At 44.2% G+C, this 19,698-nt stretch overlaps 1 protein-coding gene across 1 annotated transcript; it reads left to right on the top strand.

The window, feature by feature from the left end:
• The first annotated feature begins 1,181 nt into the window (after positions 1 to 1,181).
• On the top strand, positions 1,182 to 18,969 carry LOC133114240 (protein FAM83G-like). Its single transcript, XM_061223446.1, has 5 exons — positions 1,182 to 1,919; positions 5,670 to 5,837; positions 11,367 to 11,491; positions 14,202 to 15,786; positions 16,407 to 18,969. The coding sequence occupies exons 1-5, from the start codon at positions 1,470 to 1,472 to the stop codon at positions 16,932 to 16,934; spliced, it is 2,856 nt and encodes a 951-aa protein (XP_061079430.1). The 5' UTR covers positions 1,182 to 1,469; the 3' UTR covers positions 16,935 to 18,969.
• Positions 18,970 to 19,698: the final 729 nt, after the last annotated feature.

Here is a 19,698-nt window from a genome sequence, read left to right as displayed (position 1 = left end):
ATTATATCCCTCAGTTTAAAAGAATCATATAAAATTTGAGATGAAAAGAGGAACTGAATAAAGCTAACTCACCGGCCATAGCAGTTAAAAATAGGAAATGGGCACAGCTGCATCTGTGTCAGCATTGTTCTTCAGAGAAGACCATAACAAGGTCTGAGTCAGAGAAGGTATACTGTCATGGAGAAACAAAGTGCTCTCATTCAGGAGCCTATTTCAGGAAGCAAAAATACATATGTGAAAATATATTTGTGAAAATATGTGAAACTTTTTTGTATATCGCTTTGGATAAACGTGTCTGCTAAATTAAATGTAGTGTATAAACACAGCACTCAAAGAAGCTATTTCCGGAAGACATACTTGCTCAGCTAATGCTCAACTAAATGATCAACTTCCCTCGGCAGCGGCATGTGCTCCCAGCTCAGCATATTATTCAAATTGCGTCCCTGGTATGTGCAAATTATGGCCAAATTATGACTCTGCAAAGTGATCCCACAATAGTGAGATATGCCACTTTCTTTCAATATCTTGCAATATCTGCCATCATGCATGTTCAGAAATATATTTCCACCATTGTCACAACAACACTGTATCTCACGATCTGAATAATAACTTCATTGCAACGTCATGACGACATACTTCGTTAGTGTTAAGTTTGGATCGACACCAAGCCCCTTACGCAATTTTTATAAATAAAAAAAAGAAAAGAAAAAAAGAAATTATTCCTTTGTGCGTACATTATTGCCTGCGAATTTTTCCTCAACCTTTTTTTTATACCGGACCCATTTTTCAAGCGTGTAACTCGGGTCCGGTATAAAACTTCAATACAATAGGTATCTTTCGGATACTATGATCTTCCTCTTCTTAGTTAGGCTAGTAGAAGAAACTTCCGAAACTGGTAGGCGCAAAAAGATAAATTCGGATTTTGAAAATATTCACTGTGACATAATTCTAGCCTATTTGTTTTGATGTACTAACATCTTAATCTAACGGCAATTATTCACATTTACACAAGCTGAGCCGTTGCACATGTTAACGGATTAATAGCTAATGTACTGTAAAAATTCATCAGCCAGGACAAGATTTCCCCGCAGGCAGTGCCTGACAGGGCGTACGCCCCCGTGCCACGTGATACAGGTGTGCCCTGCTCCACCTGCCCATTTCAGTGGAACCGGAAATGTTGGACGCGCAGGCTGTCAAGCCAGAGAGGACTGGGACGCTTGGAGGCGCAAATGATAAATTATTCACTTTTGAGCATGACACACCGCTCCAAAACATGGGGCTCTTCACTTCTCTGCATTTATTATTAAGAGAAATTGGGTTATTTAGTATATTTACACATCAATTTTATTTTTGTAGTATCATTTACATGTAGGCAACAGTACAGGGTTTGATTTTTTTAATTTAGTAATTCTTGATAGAATAATTAATTTTGTCGGTCGGAACAAAAGTTGTAATAAAATAAACAAACAATGGCTCTATCGCAGGTCCAGTGCTTGAATGACAACCATGTGAACTGGCCGATGCAAGAGTCCAAGCCCGAGTTCTTCTACAGCGAGGACCAACGGCTGGCTTTAGAAGCGCTCGTTCATGGCGGACGAAAGGCATTCCACGACTACATCCAGGAGCACAGCGTGCGCCAGTTCTTGTCAGAGCTGGAGCAGAACCAGCTGACAGAAGTTGCTGAGCCATACCAGCCAGAATCGGAGGGAGAGGGAGCGGAAGACAGCGAAGATGAAGCGGGATCCCTGCAATACTGGCCGGAGCGCTCTGACTACTCCATCCCCGAATTAGACATAGGTTGGCCTGAGCGCATTTCTTACCGAGGAGTGACCAGAGTCAGCGTGTACACGCAACCGCCAATGGAGGGACAGACCCACATCAAAGAAATAGTCAGAAAGACCATTACGCTGGCACAGAAGGTATGATTGCTGCGTTTATTAATAGTCTTTTTGGCGCATTTTTATTCCAAATAGCAGGTAACAACAAATGGGAATTAAAACAGACACTGTACACTGTATAAGATATATGTAGCCTACATTAAGAGGACAACAGTATACGTATATAATTAAAGGATTGGACAAGAAACATACAAAAATAAGAAGGAGCAGGCAAAAAATAACAAACACGTTATCAGGGAATACGCAGGATCTTATCTAAATTCTAAATTCTAAAAAGAAGAACACATGTCGTCAAGTCTTAAACAGTTCAAGAGATATTTTTAATTAAAACAATGTACAAAAAAATACTTTTGGGATGTTATTTTGGAATTTTATCTTATGAATAAAGAATTTAGCAACAAGTACAGTATAATTCCTAATCTCCTAAATTGTTTGATTACTATTATGAAAGTAGCAGACAATGTCTTTCAAATTACATTTGATGGAAGAGTTAATGTTCATAGAAATATAGCAGGTAGGAAATTCCAGAAATTAGATCCTCACTACACCTAGAACATTTGGATGCCATAGCATTACATGGATATATCTTGTGAATCATCTTAAAGTGCATTTCTTTACATTTATTTGGAATGCAAAATTTGTAAGGTAATAACCAGGCTTTTCAAGGTTAATATTATGAATGAAGGAATTCCAAAAAAATGTCCCCTTGGAGATATCGTTCTTTTGGAGTTTAGCACTTCTCTGATATACTCATTATTTATTATTACATGCTTTCTAATACAAATAATTCTGTCTATGGTAAACCCAAGAAGTTTACATGACAACATTTCTGAATATACAGTAAAGTACACGTCATTGTTGGAGCAGACCAGAGGGAATTCCCTTAATTACAGTGTTCAAATCTTGAAAGGGAATTGGGATAATATATTACATATTTGATCTTGCAAAGTCAGAAACAAAATGTATATTTTCATGCAATTTTTTAAGGAATACTGATTTTCCTTTGACAGTAATGGCTCTTATTCCACAGGTTATAATTCTTTAGAAGAAAATTATTTATTAGGTAGACCTGCTTGTTATTGCAAATATTTAATCAGCCAAACATGTGGCAGCAACAAAATGCATAAGAGCATGCAGACTTGATCAAAAGGTTCAGCTGGGTTTTTTTCAGACCAAATGTCAGATTGGGAAAGAAATGTGATCTAAGTGACTTTGACCGTGGAATGATTGTTAGTGCCAGACCGGGTCGATTGAGTATCTCAGAAACTGCTGATCTCCTGGGATTTTTAGACACAACAGCCTCTTGAGTTTGCAGAGAATGGTGCAAAAAACATCCAGTGGGTTTTGCAGGTAGAAACACATTGTTAATGAGAGAGGTAAGAGGAGAAGGGCCAGACTGGTCGAAGCTGATAGAAAGGTGACAGAAATGCAAATAACCACACACATTACAAGTGGTACGCAGAAGAGCACCTCTGAATACATTACATTACATTACATTACATTATTGGCATTTGGCAGACGCTCTTATCCAGAGCGACGTACAACAAAGTGCATACCCATAACCAGGGATAAGTTCGCTGAAAGACCCTAGAGGGAAGTACAATTTCAACTGCTACCTGTACAACAGTACACAATACGATGCATTGTGTATTCACACAATCACAAATCTCTAAATGGATAGGCTACAGCAGCAGAAGACTTAATAAGTCTAATAAATACCTAATAAAGTGCTCACTGAGTGTATATGCCATGATGACAAAGCTTGTTGATGTAATTTTGACAATTTGATTGGTTATTTTCCTTGGACATAATAACACTTAATGTAAAATGATAATGATTGATAAAATACCAAATTGACTGCATATGGCATTATCTTTAAATGTAACATAAACAAAATCAACCTTTATTTGCCTCTAGGAAAAAGGAGGATAAACAAAACGCGATCAACGTTCTGCTATGGGGCGAAAGCACTCTACCAATTGTGGGAAATGTTTATTTGAAGCCCATTGTAAAAAGCTTTAATTAATTGCCCACGAGGTTACGCGACATTTATTTACTTGTTTTTTTGAGCGCCAAACAGACTTGTGGGTCCATTGTAGCTATCCCATAGCTGCCAACTCTCACGCTTTCGGCGTGAGACACACGCATTTGCATGTGCGTGTGAAAACAGGCAAATGCGTGTCTCACGCCGAAAGCGTGAGAGTTGGCAGCTATGTATCCGCATGGTAACAAAATCGCTATATTCGGACTGTACTGCAAGATACGGTTGGAAATATCCAAATAGCATTAATTGTAATGTCATAGTAATTGAGTCGGTGTCCGAGCAGGGATTACGAAGAAGTGGCACAAAATGTAAACATCGAAACTGAATAGAACAACGTTTCAGTGAGACATATAAACGTCGAATTGTGTTGTTGGTTGAATTCAAATGTTAATCTTTCTTGCAATGAAAATGGCAGCATAACTATCATAATTATTATCATTCTAATATATTGCCCAACATTTATGCATTCTGGTGTAATTATATAATTATAATTTGTATCATAATTTAAAAGCCACACACTCTAAACTGTTCTTGGAAGACACTTCAATCGTACCAAGGATACATTGCAGCAAGACTTAAGCTGAATTAAATTTTATGGCATATTGAACTTTTATCAGCCAGTATGAATTTGCAAGACCAGTTTATCAAATTCCTGGTGTAGACACTGACATGGATAGCCGCTTATAGAGTTCTGAATTCCCTGTTAAACTACTGAATTCTCCATTGTAGTTCACTAAGCCCTGTTGCTCATATCTGAAAGGGAATACATGCAGACAAATAATTAGCAACATTCTACATGATATTCCCTATTGCAAGTAGGAACATGGTTTCAGAAAACTGAGACTGAGCAGTGAAACTCACTACTGTGAAAGCAGGTCACAGCCATCACTGAATGAATAACTAGGAGTAAAACCAGTCGACACTGGGGCAGAGTTGAAAAGAAAATTCAGTTTTTGTTTTGTCTAATAAACACAGACATTCTGTATCTCCAGGTGAAACCTGAGCTTGGATATCTGTACAGATCAGTGTCTGAAAAGCCTGTGGCTTCTACTGAACACACTACAAAGATATCTGTCAGCATAATCTCATTATGAAAATGAGTTATATGACTGTATTACAGTTTACAGTCTACTCACATTGCCATATACACTCGGTGAGCACTTTATTAGGTATTTATTACTTATTTTTTAGACATATTGGTCTTCTGCTGCTGTAGCCTATCCACTTAAGAGGTTTGACGTGTTGTGTGTTCAGAAATGCCGTTCTGTATACCACAGTGTGGTCACTTGCATCACTGTCACCATCCTGTCAGCTTTGAACAGTCTGGCCCTTCTCCACCAACCTTTCTCATTAACAAGGCATTTATGCCCCGAGAACTGCTGGTCACTGGAAGTTTTTTGTTTTTCGCACCATTCTCTGCAAACTCTTGTGGCTGTTGTGAGTGAAAATCCCAGGAGTCGGCCGGCAAGTCAGAGGGTTGTCGGTTCGATCCCGCCCTGGGTGTGTCGAAGTGTCCCAGAGCAAGACACCTAACCCCCAAATTCTCCCGACGAGCTGGTCGGTGCCTTGCACGGCAGCTGATCGCTGCTGGTGTGTACGAATGGGTGAATGAGAAGCATGAATCGTACAGCGCTTTGGATAAAGGCGCTATACAAATGCCAGCCATTGACCATTTACAGTACGGGATACGGAACAGACCTAACATCAGCCTGTGGTTTGCTCCACAGGTCATCGCCGTGGTGATGGATCTGTTCACAGACGTGGACATCTTTAAGGACCTGCTGGACGCCAGCTTCCGGCGAAGGGTGGCTGTGTATATCATCCTGGAGGCCACGGGAGTGCCGCACTTCCTGAGCATGTGCGAGAGGGCGGCCATGCACCGGGGACACCTAAAGGCACGCCATTTCACCTCCGCCCGCCTCCAAAACCGCCCACAGACCCCGACACAGGGCTTCTCCTTTCACTTTAACCTGCTTTTCAGAATATTACATTACATTATTGCCATTTGGAAGACGCTCTTATCCAGAGCGACGCACAGTTGATTAGACTAAGCAGGAGACAATCCTCCCCTGGAGCAATACAGGGTTAAGGGCCTTGCTCAAGGGCCCAACGGCTGTGCGGATCTTATTGTGGCGACACCGGAATTAGAACCACCGACCTTGGGTGTCCCAGTCTTTTACCTTAACCAGTACACTACAGGCCACCCTGAATATAATATGCCTCACGCAAGAACTACTTGTACAAACAGATTTGTACCAGCATTTCTAACACTTAATTATGTTAATGATAAAAGGGAACTTGGTGCATTCACCAATTTTCTCGCATTTCAAATTTTTTCTTAGATAGGGACGAAATCTTACGAGTGGTCCTGACCTGTCGTATGAATCTTGTAAATGACGCGTTTCATTCAATTTGTATAGAGAGCATGTCAGTGCAGCTCGCCTGTCTCACACAACTCGGATTAAACTTTAAAACTAGGTGTTGCAGATCAAATACGAATCAAGAGTGTTTAGGAGGAATAAGAGAAAGTTTATCAATGGTCCACCATATTGTCATGTTTTAGCAAAACCAATATGCCCCTTGTTCTTGTTAAGCCCATTAGCCATCTGTCTGATGGAATCCACCGAAATTACTGTAAATACTGTCTTACTGTATAATACTGTATATAGGACACTTTTCTGAAGTTTGTTGAACCTGACGTGGCGTACTAATATGAGAACTTTAAGGATACAAAAATGTTCTTGCATGAGGCCCAATGTGTCTTATGCAAGAAAATAAAAAGTTAAGAGTTGAAAATCTCAGAAGTGAGGGGTAAAGCAGAATTTCAGTTAAATCACTGTTTTTGAAACTAAGGGCCGGGGACTGCACAGTATGAGGTGAGTCAATGTGCAATCCTGCTTCATGATACACGGCCATGATTGGGCGACTGTGCTAGCAGCCCAGCTGATAGCGGAAAAGGGAGATTCCAAGGATCGTGCAGACATTCCTGTTCTGCAGACGATAATCTGATCCAAGGCTGTGATGGCTGGGGGTTGGGTTGGGGTTGGACGGGGGACTGAAACACTCCATACTGCAACACTTCAAACTCGTAAATATCACGCCTTCAGTAGGGCAAAGGCAACACTGAGACAGGAGAACAGGGGGATTACAAAGTATTGATTACATGTATTTCACAATGCTGGATTACAAAGTAAAATCCGGAACAGCTTTTTACCTCAGTCCGTGTTCCAGACTTAAGAAGAAGACATACTTTATTGAAGCCCGTCGGGTAATTTGCCCTGTGCGTTTGACCCATCCCAGTTACTTAGGAGCAGTCGGCAGTGGGCAGCCACAGTGCAGTACCCAGGCAAGGTGGGGTTGCTCAAGGGCCAAACAGCCCTGCAGACCTATTGTGGCTACACCAGGGCTTCAACCATCAACCTTCTGGGTCTCAGACGTGTACCACAGCCACTAAGCTAAGGCTGCCCTTCTTGAGAGGGTTCAGGGTTTTACACATTGTAGTTATCCACTGGATTAACTGGCACTGCTCTGAGAAAATGAACTGTCAGGATGGAGGGTGTACACCTGCCAAAGACTAATTTTGAAAAGGGGGGGGGCGGGGCTGGGTGCGGTGAAGAACAGCAGGTGTCCCTGCCTGGGGTGGGAGCCCTACCTCGTTAAATTTTTAATAAAGAGGAAGGAATACAGTTGCATTTAATGTGCCTCTTGCAGGGCACCAGGTACCTTGATCAGTTGCTTACCTAATTAAAAAGTGTCATGTTAAGGAGCTTCTGTGTGGCCTGTTCTGTTAAAGCAGCACGGTACTGCCAGGATCTGTCCCAGGATCTGTCCCAGGATCTCAAATCAAATCACAATCCTGTACTGCAGCCCTGCAGGGTGACTGTGCCGCCTGTTCTGTAAAGAGGGAGGGGAGATTCAGTCATATGACCCTGTACATTGCTCCTCAGTGACCCCTGCTGGACAAGTGGATGCCTACAATCTGCTTACTGAAGCCGGGCATGAGGGGTCTTCCTCTCACTCATGTCTGTGTGAGTTTGCGTGCCGTGTGTAGACTGCTGTTCGTGCGTTAGCGCAATATGGTTAGAGGTGTATGTGTGATGGTTGGAGCTGTGTTAGCGCAAGATTTACATTTACATTTTACATTTTAGTCATTTGGCAGACGCTTTTAATCCAAAGCGACTTACAAGTGCACAGGTTCTACCATAAGTCAAAGCATCACATCCAGAAACTAGCAAAATGAACACATGAAATGCTGTTCTAAACATAGTTGTCATCATAAGTGCTTTTTTTTTTTTTTGGCGGGGGGGGGGGTTAGACAAGGATAGGGATATCAGAAAGGAGGGGTAGGGGAAATCAGGAGGGAGGACAAAGGTAGAGTTTGAAAAGGTGGGTTTTGAGTCTGCGTCAAAATAGGGGGAGGGATTCTGCTGTTCTGACAGTGGCAGGCAAGTCATTCCACCACTGAGGAACCAGAACGGAAAACAGGCGTGAACGTGCAGCTCGACCGCCAGATGGTTGGAGTTGTGTGTTAGTGTGTGATGGTAGGAGGTGTGCATGTTATTGTGAGATGGTTAGAAGTGTGTGTGTTCGCGCAAGATGGTTGGAGGTGAGTGTTAGTGTGTGATGGTTGGAGGTGTGTATGCGATAGTATGTGATGGTTGGAGGTGTGAATGTTAGTATGAGATGGTTGGATGTGTGTATGTTAGTGTATAATGGTTGGATGTGTGTATGTTATTGTATGATGGTTGAATGTGTGTATGTTAGTGTGAGATGGTTGGATGTGTGTATGTTAGTGTTTGATACGACTTGAGCATGCAAGACCTATAAACCCTTCCCTTTTATAAACTACCTGCTCCATTGGACATAAAAGCAAGCCAAGCCAGTGGGTCTTAATAGGCTGGATCTGTAAATACACTGGGAAATCCCATGGTAAATAAGAAACACTCTGGATTCCCATGGTTTTTATTTTTTCACTGCAGGTGTGAGCCAGAGGGATCAGTTTCACACCCTCCTCGTTCCTGCCAGTTTTGTGTCAAGCGCTTTTCTTTCAGGAGCTTCAAAAAGCATTTACAAATAAATGTAGTTTGGATTAGCGAGAGGCATCTCGTTCCCCTGCCAATGGGATTTTTATGAAAAGCATTTTCCTCATCACACTTTATATAATGCATCCTCAGCATGAAGCTGTGGAAGGTGTTTGTTTCTGCTGCGCAGGTGGGATGCTTTGCAAGGCTGTCAGCACAGGTAGATTCCATAGGCGTCGCTGACAAGTTAATGCTCAAAGATCCTCATGCAAATCCCGAGGGAAACATTGCAGGCAGTTGCTGGTTTATCGGTGTCCAGTGACTAGGGTCAGTGGAAGTGCAGGTGCGCACAGGCTTTATGCCCTGAGGCTGTTTGATTCCTGTAAGATTTTCCTCCAATCATTCCCAAAGACGTCTGGACCCAGGCTGTATGCCCTGAAGCCTTCAAGCAATACGTGCGTGTTCCAGTTATTCACCAGGGTGTGTTAAAATAACACCACTCCTCTTTCGTACTTTTCCACATTGACAAGGTCTGCTCCTCTACGGATGAATACCGCCTTACATCGTCAATCATTTTTATTTATGATCCTGCTAATTTTCAGTTTTGTTTTTAAATGTGGAAAATCTTACTGAACTAAATGAATGTGAACTTTGGGGGTGGGCATGCAGAGTGAGCTTTTAAAGCACAGTTCAGGTGTGCACACTGTCTGAGCCATAACCCCCAGAGATAACCCCCAGAGATAACCCCCAGAGATAACCCCCAGAGATAACCCCCAGAGATAACCCCCAGAGATAACCTCCTCACAGCAAAGATCAATACTCTCTAGCACCCAGATCCTGGGAGACCACAGCAGGTGACATTGCTGTGACACGCAATTTTAAAAATAATAATCAGCGCTGTGAACTCAGAGACCGAGCCGAAAGGGAAAGTGCTGTGTTCTGTCTTTTAGAACCGGCGGGTGTTTTGTTCTATTTTTTAGAACTGTCCCTGTGATGTTCCCTCTCTATGAGAACCTGGTGGTGCCTTGTTCTGTCTTTTAGAAACATCCATGTGCTGTGTTCTTTTGGGACCTGCAAGTGCTGTGTTCTGTCTTTTAGAACTGTCTGTGTGCTGTGTTCTCTCTTTTAGAACCGTCTGTGCTGTGTTCTCTCTTTTAGATCTGTCTGTGTGCCGTTCTCTCTTTTAGAACTGTCTGTGTGCCGTTCTCTCTTTTAGAACTGTCTGTGTGCCGTTCTCTCTTTTAGAACCGTCTGTGTGTCGTTCTCTCTTTTAGAACTGTCTGTGTGCCGTTCTCTCTTTTAGAACCGTCTGTGCCGTGTTCTCTCTTTTAGAACTGTCTGTGTGCCGTTCTCTCTTTTAGAACCGTCTGTGTGCTGTTCTCTCTTTTAGAACCGTCTGTGCCGTGTTCTCTCTTTTAGAACTGTCTGTGTGCCGTTCTCTCTTTTAGAACTGTCTGTGTGCCGTTCTCTCTTTTAGAACCGTCTGTGTGCCGTTCTCTCTTTTAGAACCGTCTGTGTGCCGTTCTCTCTTTTAGAACCGTCTGTGCCGTGTTCTCTCTTTTAGAACTGTCTGTGTGCCGTTCTCTCTTTTAGAACCGTCTGTGTGCCGTTCTCTCTTTTAGAACCGTCTGTGCCGTGTTCTCTCTTTTAGAACTGTCTGTGTGCTGTTCTCTCTTTTAGAACTGTCTGTGTGCCGTTCTCTCTTTTAGAACTGTCTGTGTGCCGTTCTCTCTTTTAGAACCATCTGTGCCGTGTTCTCTCTTTTAGAACTGTCTGTGTGCCGTTCTCTCTTTTAGAACCGTCTGTGTGTCGTTCTCTATTTTAGAACTGTCTGTGTGCCGTTCTCTCTTTTAGAACCGTCTGTGTGCCGTTCTCTCTTTTAGAACTGTCTGTGTGCCGTTCTCTCTTTTAGAACTGTCTGTGTGCCGTTCTCTCTTTTAGAACCGTCTGTGTGCCGTTCTCTCTTTTAGAACCGTCTGTGTGTCGTTCTCTCTTTTAGAACTGTCTGTGTGCCGTTCTCTCTTTTAGAACTGTCTGTGTGTCGTTCTCTCTTTTAGAACTGTCTGTGTGCCGTTCTCTCTTTTAGAACCGTCTGTGTGCCGTTCTCTCTTTTAGAACTGTCTGTGTGCCGTTCTCTCTTTTAGAACTGTGTGTGCCGTTCTCTCTTTTAGAACTGTCTGTGTGCCGTTCTCTCTTTTAGAACCGTCTGTGTGTCGTTCTCTCTTTTAGAACTGTCTGTGTGCCGTTCTCTCTTTTAGAACTGTCTGTGTGCCGTTCTCTCTTTTAGAACCGTCTGTGTGCCGTTCTCTCTTTTAGAACCGTCTGTGTGCCATTCTCTCTTTTAGAACTGTCTGTGTGCCGTTCTCTCTTTTAGAACTGTCTGTGTGCCGTTCTCTCTTTTAGAACCTGCGGGTGCGCAGTGCCGGGGGGACGGTGTTACACACGCGTTCTCTCAGGAAGGTGTGCGGACTGCTGAGCCAGAAGTTCATGTTTGTGGACGGAGACAGAGCTCTGTCGGGGTCTTACAGGTGGGTGGAGGTGCCGCAGGGAGACACGCCATCCTGGCCTCCTGAAGATCTGCCCTTTTTATCATTTTCTGTCAGAGCAAGGTTTGGCTCCAACTCAACTCTCCCAATTAACAAGTTAGGCTGTGATTTGAACAACTTTGAAAAAACTTGTTTGAAAAATTCAACATTAATCTTCAAGAGCCTGTACTACCTAACCATAACTTGTCAGCTTTCCCTTCACAGGAATAATATAAAACATATTGCAACAACATACATTTTATTGATATATCTGGCAATAATTACTGTATTTAGCCATGTATAGTGAATCATTATAATATCTATCTATAATATCTTCATGTGTTTCATTTCAGTATATTTCAGTATATTCCATGTCAGTAAGGGCAGTCTTGCCTAGCAGGCAACTTCTGTTTGGGTGTCTGTACAGGAAGCGTTACTATGGATTTCAGGAGCAACTAAGGCTAAATATATTTGCTCCGGGGCACAACAGAAGCATCCCACCCTAAACCATGACACATCATTGTGAGCTCCAAAAACACGCTCACTATTACTCCATTTCTATTTCTCAGTACTTACAGCTGGGATGACGACTTTATAACTTTACATTTTATCCGTTTATATATACAGCGTATGTACCACACCTGTATATTCCCTGAATTAACTTTTAAGGAGCAGCACAGAATGAGTACCTGGCCCAAAGGTGCCGCACTACAGAATGGGTTCCCGGGTTAATTTACAGTGCACCAGACTCAAATGAAATCAGACGCATCCTAGAGCAGTTAAGGACAAGGCTCACACTTTATCGCCGTCTAGTGAACTCGGCTGTTCCCATTGCCAACACCCAACCATCGGGGGAACAGGGAGCCGACAGGTTCACGGTGGGCTTCATCAGCTTCGGGGTCACATTGGCATTTCTGCAGGCCCTGCTCTGATTTTAGACTAGTCCCGATGCACCTGATGTGCAAACCGTGGGGGTGCCTGCAGAGTCAAGTCAAGTCAACTTTATTTGTATAGCACATTTACATGGAGCAACAGCTGAAACCAAAGTGCTTTACAGATTTAGGAAAATAAAATAAGGAGCATAAATGCAGATAAAAGTGCAGCAGTACCAAATAGAATACAACATAAAACAATATATGATAATAATTAAAAAAGGAGAGAAAGTAAAAGGGCTAAAAGCAATTAAAAACAATAAACAGTAAAACAACAGAAGCCAGGGACCGAACGAGGACAAGGTAGTGAAGAAGCAGCAAGCAGCTCTGGAATAAACCATAGCCGGATCACAAAACCACACTGACTCCCCCTTTATACGAGTATGAACAGAACAGGCAGGAATGAGTTACGGGACAAGGGCTAATAATTCTCCTTTGTCAACCAAGTAGCTACTCATCCAACTAAATAGCTACCGATTAACAAACGACGGGAGATTCTTCAGGTTCAGTTCTGTTAGTAGAATGAGGGGGCGTAATTAGGAAAAGGTAAATTCCCCACAGATGTGGGGAGAAGTATTTTTCACACAGAGAGCAGTCACTGTGTGGAATAGCTTGCCAGGTCATGTAGCAGAGGCAGAAACTCGGGCGGTTTTCAAGACCAGGCATGATGCGGTGCTAGATACTATCTGGTTTTTAAGTAAACTAAGCACTAGGTATACTTTAGTGGCAGGACAATGGGATACATTGATGGGCTGAATGGCCTGTTCTTGTCATTGTTATATTGTGTTGTGTTAACAAATAATACATAATATTTACATTCATACAAAAGCAATATTGTCATACATACTGTATACTGTAATTCATTTGGCAATTTTCATTTCCTTGTCACTTGAAACACAGCGGTTGGAGCTGTAACACGAGTTAACAAGTCCATATATTTAATTCAGCAGAGAAAAACACAGTCACTATGGCAACAACAAATAAAGCTGAAGCGCTTGTGCTAACCACGGAATGCTGTAGGCTACAAAGAACACCTAAATATCTTTTGAGAGAGACGTTTCTGTGTGCTTGCATGTGTACTTGGCACATCTGGCCTGTAGTCGCAGAAGTTATTGTTCTGGATGAGGTGTAGACCTAAACGCCAGGATTGGGTGCGGTTACGGCACGGCTCCACTGCAGCCACCCACATCAGCCATTGCCATCAGCCATCATTTTGACATTGTTCCGGCCGTTGTGTTTTGCTAGCTCACTTTACATTGCATGTAGACGGCTATGATGTTGTCGCTCGTTTGATTAAGCAACGATGCTTAAGCCCCAGTCTCTCATAAGACGACACCTGTAGTACGTGCACGATCACATAGCCGACTTGAATAGCCACCCACTTTATATTTTGAATGGAGTTAAATAAGAAAGAACAAGCAGAACAACTACATTTCTCATTAAAATCGAATTCGCTACATGGGATTGAACGTGTCAACCATCGAGAAATGAACAACTTTGACGCTGCCATTGGACAGGAAGCGATGGCTACAGTGGAGCCGCTGTCATTAATTACAATGGATTAGTTCCCTCAGCGTCCGATGGCAATGGCGGATGTCGATGGCTCTAATGATCAAGAGATCAGGTAGCATTCAGTTCTCAATGCATCAAATTAATCAAGAGTTAAGGCGGGACCTGAGCCAGGCAGACTGGGTCAGGGATGGAGATCGCTGGTCTGCAGGAGGTTCCATTGAGGACAGGGTGAAGGCCTCAGCGGCATCTCATTCGTAACTCTCTTTCAGTTACACCTGGATGGCATCCAGACTGGACCGGAACCTCATCACGGTGCTGACGGGCCAGACTGTGGAGACCTTCGACGAGCAGTTCCGCCAGCTCTACTCCCAGTCTGAAGGAGTGAGTCTCAGCGAGATCAGACTGGAGGCAGAGCCTGAGCGTCACCCGGCCCCTCAGGTGGCAGCCTCGCCCGTGCCCTCCCCCGCCACGGCCCAGAAGCTCATCAACCCCATGTACGCCCTGGTCTGTACCAATATCAAGGGCAGCGTAAACTCCACCGGCCCACAAGATGCCGTTGGGGGATCTGCAGAGAGCAGCAGCACCAGGGCTACTGGCCGTCCTGGACCAGCGGTCAAGGTCCTACGACGGCCTCGGGAGGCAGCGGAGGGGGCCCCAATCCACCCAGGCCTGCGGGGCCTGGAGCAGGCCAACCTAATCCATTACCTGCCCACCTGGCCAGAGCCCGACCCACCCAGTGATGTCATTGGTTTCATCAACATCAGGGACAGCAGCAAGCCCCCGCAGGCCCACCTGACGCGCTCTGAGCTGTTTGAAACCTCCCAGCCTGTTCGCTTCAAGACCCCCCTCATACTGCCAGAGGAGCCCGTCCCTGAAACTGCCTGTCCCAGGCCTCAGCACAAGAACCTCAGAACCGCCATGGGCACCACAGATGCTTCAGGGGTACAGAAAGAGACCAAAGAAGTTTCCAGCATCTCTGTGATGTCGGAGGAGTATTACGAGAACCTTGAAACCACCAACCGCCCAATCACCACAGACGCTCCAGAGGTAGAGAAAGAGAGAGAAGAAGTTTCCACAACCTCTGTGACGTTGGAGGAACATTACGAGAAGCTCACAACTGCCAACGATCCAAGTGCCACAGACACTCAAGAGGTACCGAAAGAGGTTCCCAGCATTTCTATAATGTTGGAGGAACATAATGAGAACCTCAGAACCTTGAACCACCCCAGCACCCCAGACACTCCTAAGGAACAGAAAGAGACCAAGGAAGTTTCCAGCATCTCTATGACATCAGAGGAACATCATGAGAACCTCAGAACCGCCAACCACCGAAGCACCACAGACACTCCTAGGGAACAGAAAGAGACCAAAGACGTTTCCAGCATCCCTGTGACGTTGGAGGAACATTATGAGAACCCCCCAACTGCCAATGACCCAGGCCCCACAGACACTCCAGAAGTAGAGAAAGAGCCAGAAGACATTCCCAACATCTATGTGAGATCAGAGGATGATCAGGAGAACCTCATAACTGCCAATGGTCTAAGCACCGCAGAAGATCAGGGGGTAGAGAAAGAGGCGACGGACGTTTCCAGGATCTCTGTGACATTGGTGGAACATTACAAGAACACAGATCGGGCCTCGCCTGGCTCAGTCTGCAATGGGTCGGTGCAATCAGACGTCCACAGTCAGGCTGATGAAGTAAACGCAGCCAGGGCTTCTGAGCCAATGGTGAAGCAGCAACTGCAGAAGCAGCCACACCCGCAACAAGCAGCAGCCAGGGGCCTCCCAACATGCTCACAACGGAAGCAGGAAAAAAGGCCAACACACAGACAGGTGCAGACAGACGGGCGGAAGGTAAGTTAAACTGTGCAATGAAGCCAATTCATCCATTGAATACATTTAATCCATTTCACCCGTTTCATCCATTTTGTAGAATGGGAACACCCTCCCTGAGTCAACCAGTTCAACAGAATATGCCATTCTTTCAGTCTCAGTGATTAACTGTCAGGTGTACATGTATATCTACTCCTGTCACATAGTAACAGAAAAGATGAAAACAAGAACAAAGGGTTTTAGATCCTGGCCTCACCCTATTAGGGTAGAGCCATCACTTTTGTGGTTGACTTTTCTTGGCAAACAGGAGATTTATGAATTATTGCCTGAGATAAAAGAGTTGCCGCAGTCTCATAAGAAAACCATTAATGTTGTAAATACGCCACAGTAGAACTGAACATTAAGCAGACCCGGGTGAAATGTGTAATTGTTTCGGATTCAAATACCTTTCTATACTCAATTGATCTTGCCTGCCGCAACTGAGCCAATCAAGAGGATCAGAAGGCGGGGATTGCACTTTTTCAGAGTATTCCATAGGCTCCAATACACCTGACAAGTTTAGTATTGAATCCAAAATGATTATATATATATTTCACCGAGGTCTGACGGGAGCTGAATGATAATTTTTCCTCTGTTACCAGGTGATTCAGACCACCGACATCCACTACCAGCAAGGGGGTGAAGTGCGAGGCTTGGCCAAGACAGCAGGCAGGAGGTTGGATGGTTGCATCCACCCACCCAATTTGGCAGGGGCCATCAGAGGCGGTCACTCATTATGGCATGGCAAACAGCTGACACAGAGCAGGCTGGGCCGGGGCGGCAACCACCCGTCCCACGACCAGCCGCCCCGCAATCAGCCGTCCAGCACCCGCAGCTCCCTCTCCCGCCAGCTTGCCGAAACTGGGCTGGGGATCCAGACCTCCCGCGGCCCCTACAGACAGCCGCAGAGACAGCCCCAGGCCCAGCAGGGCAGGGCCAGACTCCCTCACCAGGCCCCCGCTGCACAGAGGCCCCCGGGCCCTCGCAGGGACGGACCAGCTCCCCCCGGCCTGCCGTTTACCAGGCACGGCCAGTTTCGAGCTGTGAACGGCACGGCGCCAGAGGCCCAGCCGGGTAGCTTGCAGAAAAAGGCCCTCCTGGGGAAGGAGCCGATTAATGGCGGCCATTAATCCAGCCCCTCCGCCGTAAGTAAACAGCCCAGCCACACAGGCCGGCCTGCGTCCGGAGACCGCTGACGTGCTCTTCAGCACATTCTCCTCATCCTCAGATCTGCTGATTCTTTACTGAATTGGGGCCAGTGTACACTGCCGTGGAAAAGTATTCGCCTGATTCCTCAGTTCCTGTATTATTGCATATTTGTCACACAGAATGGTTTCAGATCTTTAAAATGTAATATTAAACAAAGGGAACCTGAGTAAACACAAGACATTTTGTCAATTATTATTTCCATTTCTTCGTGGAAAACGTTAAGAAACATCCTGTGAAAACGGAACTGCCCCCATGAATTTAAATGACTGGTTTCACCACCTATAGCAGCAATAACTGCAACCAAACAGACGTAAGTTCAGGATTGTATGGGTGTGTAAATGTATTGAAGAAGGAGGGAGACTGGGAGAGGGTCAATAGAGGGATTGCTGAGAAACAGCAAGAACTCCACCGATTCTTACTTTAGGAATGTTTTCCCTGCTATACACTCAGTGAGCACTTTATTAGGTATTTATTACTTACTTTTTAGACTTATTGGTCTTCTGCTGCTGTAGCCTATCCACTTAAGAGGTTTAACACGTGTGTGCTCTTCTGCATACAACTGCACATTACTGTCACCTTCCTGTCAGCTTTGACCAGTCTGGCCCTTCTCCACAGACCTCTCTTATTAACAAGGCATTTTTTCCCGCAGAACTGCTGCTCACTGGATGTTTTTTTGGTTTTCGCACCATTCCCTGCACACTCCCAGGAGATCAGCAGTTTCTGAGATATTCAAACCACCCTGTCAGGCACCAAAAATCATTCCACAGTCAAAGTCATTTAGATCATATTTCTTCCCCATTATGGCATTTGGTCTGAAAAACAGCTGAACCTCTTGACCATGTCTGCATGCTTTTATGCATTTACTTGCTGCCACATGATTGGCCGATTAAATATTTGCATTAACAAGCTGCTGTACAGGTCTACCAAATAAAGTGCTCAGTGAGTGTAAGTTGATATTGTAATACATTTAATTTCTCTAATTTTGCTGATGCTTAATACATATCATACCTTTACCTTTACAGTCACTTGAAGTGTTCAGCAACAGAGTTAAACCAGCACACCCTTAGCCTCTGCAGGTCCAGGAAAGCAGACCCCTGCTATTGCTGGCCCAGTGACCCTAAATCCAGTCACATGTCTGTAGCACAGACATCACAGATCCCTTCTGTAATTTACAACAGTGGACTGTACGAGCATTTTAATTTCCTCAAGGCATAAGTAAAAATGTCCCACCGCTCAAAGCAGGACTGATTAAATTGTTGTGTATTTTATTTCTGTACAGAAACATTGTGTTTAGAATTTGTTTTAGTTTTTTGTTTTTTAAATATATAAAATGTTTCTGCATTGTAAGCTACAGTGTGTGGTGTGTGATGCCATTTTGATCTGATGGATGGCTGACCTGTCTGCTGAAGCTCATGGTAGAAGTGACTTTGTGAAATTATGGCCCTGGTGTTCCAATGAAAAATTAAGTTATTCATAAGTACGTATTAAATAAGTATGTATTTTAAGTTGAAAATGCTTTATGAATATACCATAGGTCAGAATAAATCACCAAAAATGTATAGGTTATTCATACTTTGTTCATTTGAATTGTGTTTAACTTGCACTTTAAGCATCTATGAAAGAGAAAGTAAAGGGGATACTATGTAACATACCTGTGTACATATGATTTTGAATTCCATATTTGAAGAGTAATTTTTGTCAGCCTGTAAGCCTATTGTTTTGTTGATCAAAGATTGTGTAAACTATGTTAAAATGCCTACCAGCAGTGTGAAGGGTGGAAGCCTTATTTTGTCAACAGGCTCAGTCACAGTGAATGAGCAATAGAGAGCGACTATCTGCTTCTATTGAGAGTTCTGCCACTGTAGAAAAGAGTGGATAGTGTTTGGAGAACAGGCTTTTGAAAACATTGGAAGTGACAGTCTTTAGCCCATAATAAAATTCATGTTTGCCCTTATAGTATTGAGTTTCATATTCTGGAGATGGATATGACTGAGGATTCTCTCTCCGTTCACATCAGCATAGAACCCCTACAATGCGGGGGATGACCCCCTCCTTACCCTTTGAGGTGAAAAATCACAAAACTGAGATTAGAATGTTCTGAACTGAATAACAATCACTCCCGATAATCGAGAACAGTGGAGTTCTAGAATACTGAATTGAAATTTTTAATAAACCCCCCATCCAAAACAAAATCCCAAAAAACTACTTTTCAAAGGGTGAACCTGCTCACGGCAGCACCATAACAACCGATTACAGCCAATCACAAGCAAGATAGGCATCACTCATCACTCCCTGTCCAGTTGGAGGGGGGAGTTTACGGACGGCCCCACACCCTCCCCCGGTCGGGAACAATGCATGACAGCCCAGGCCCGTTTCCTCCCTGAGGTTACAGAGGAGCGCAAAGGCGCGTTAAACAATGGCAGAATAAAGCTGCAATCCCCTCGCACCCTTCCTGGAGACATGGGCGACGGCCTGCGGTTTGGCACTGTGGTGGACGATAGCTCACAGCGAGTTCAGCCAGAGACAAACTGTGTGTGTGTGTGTGTGTGTGTGCGTGTGTGTGTGTGTGTGTGTGTGTGTCGGACTATGTGTAGGACTGCGTGTGTCAGACTGTGTGTCTGTGTCTGTGTGTGTGTGTGTGTGTGTGTGTGTGTGTAGGACTGCATGTGTCTGTTTGTGCGTGTA

This window comes from Conger conger, chromosome 16 (genome assembly GCF_963514075.1).
Source record: "Conger conger chromosome 16, fConCon1.1, whole genome shotgun sequence".
NCBI classification, from domain to species: Eukaryota; Metazoa; Chordata; class Actinopteri; order Anguilliformes; family Congridae; genus Conger; species Conger conger.
The sequence above is the reverse complement of the archived record's forward strand: the minus strand, read 5'-3'. Positions and strand labels throughout refer to the sequence as shown.

Excerpts from the sequence above, each read along its gene's own strand:
- LOC133114240 (XM_061223446.1), top strand. The coding sequence starts at position 1,470 with ATGGCTCTATCGCAGGTCCAGTGCTTGAATGACAACCATGTGAACTGG. Across the intron at positions 5,838-11,366 it reads TGCACCGGGGACACCTAAAG|AACCTGCGGGTGCGCAGTGC; the intron begins GCACGCCATTTC and ends TCTCTCTTTTAG. Across the intron at positions 15,787-16,406 it reads TGCAGACAGACGGGCGGAAG|GTGATTCAGACCACCGACAT; the intron begins GTAAGTTAAACT and ends CTCTGTTACCAG.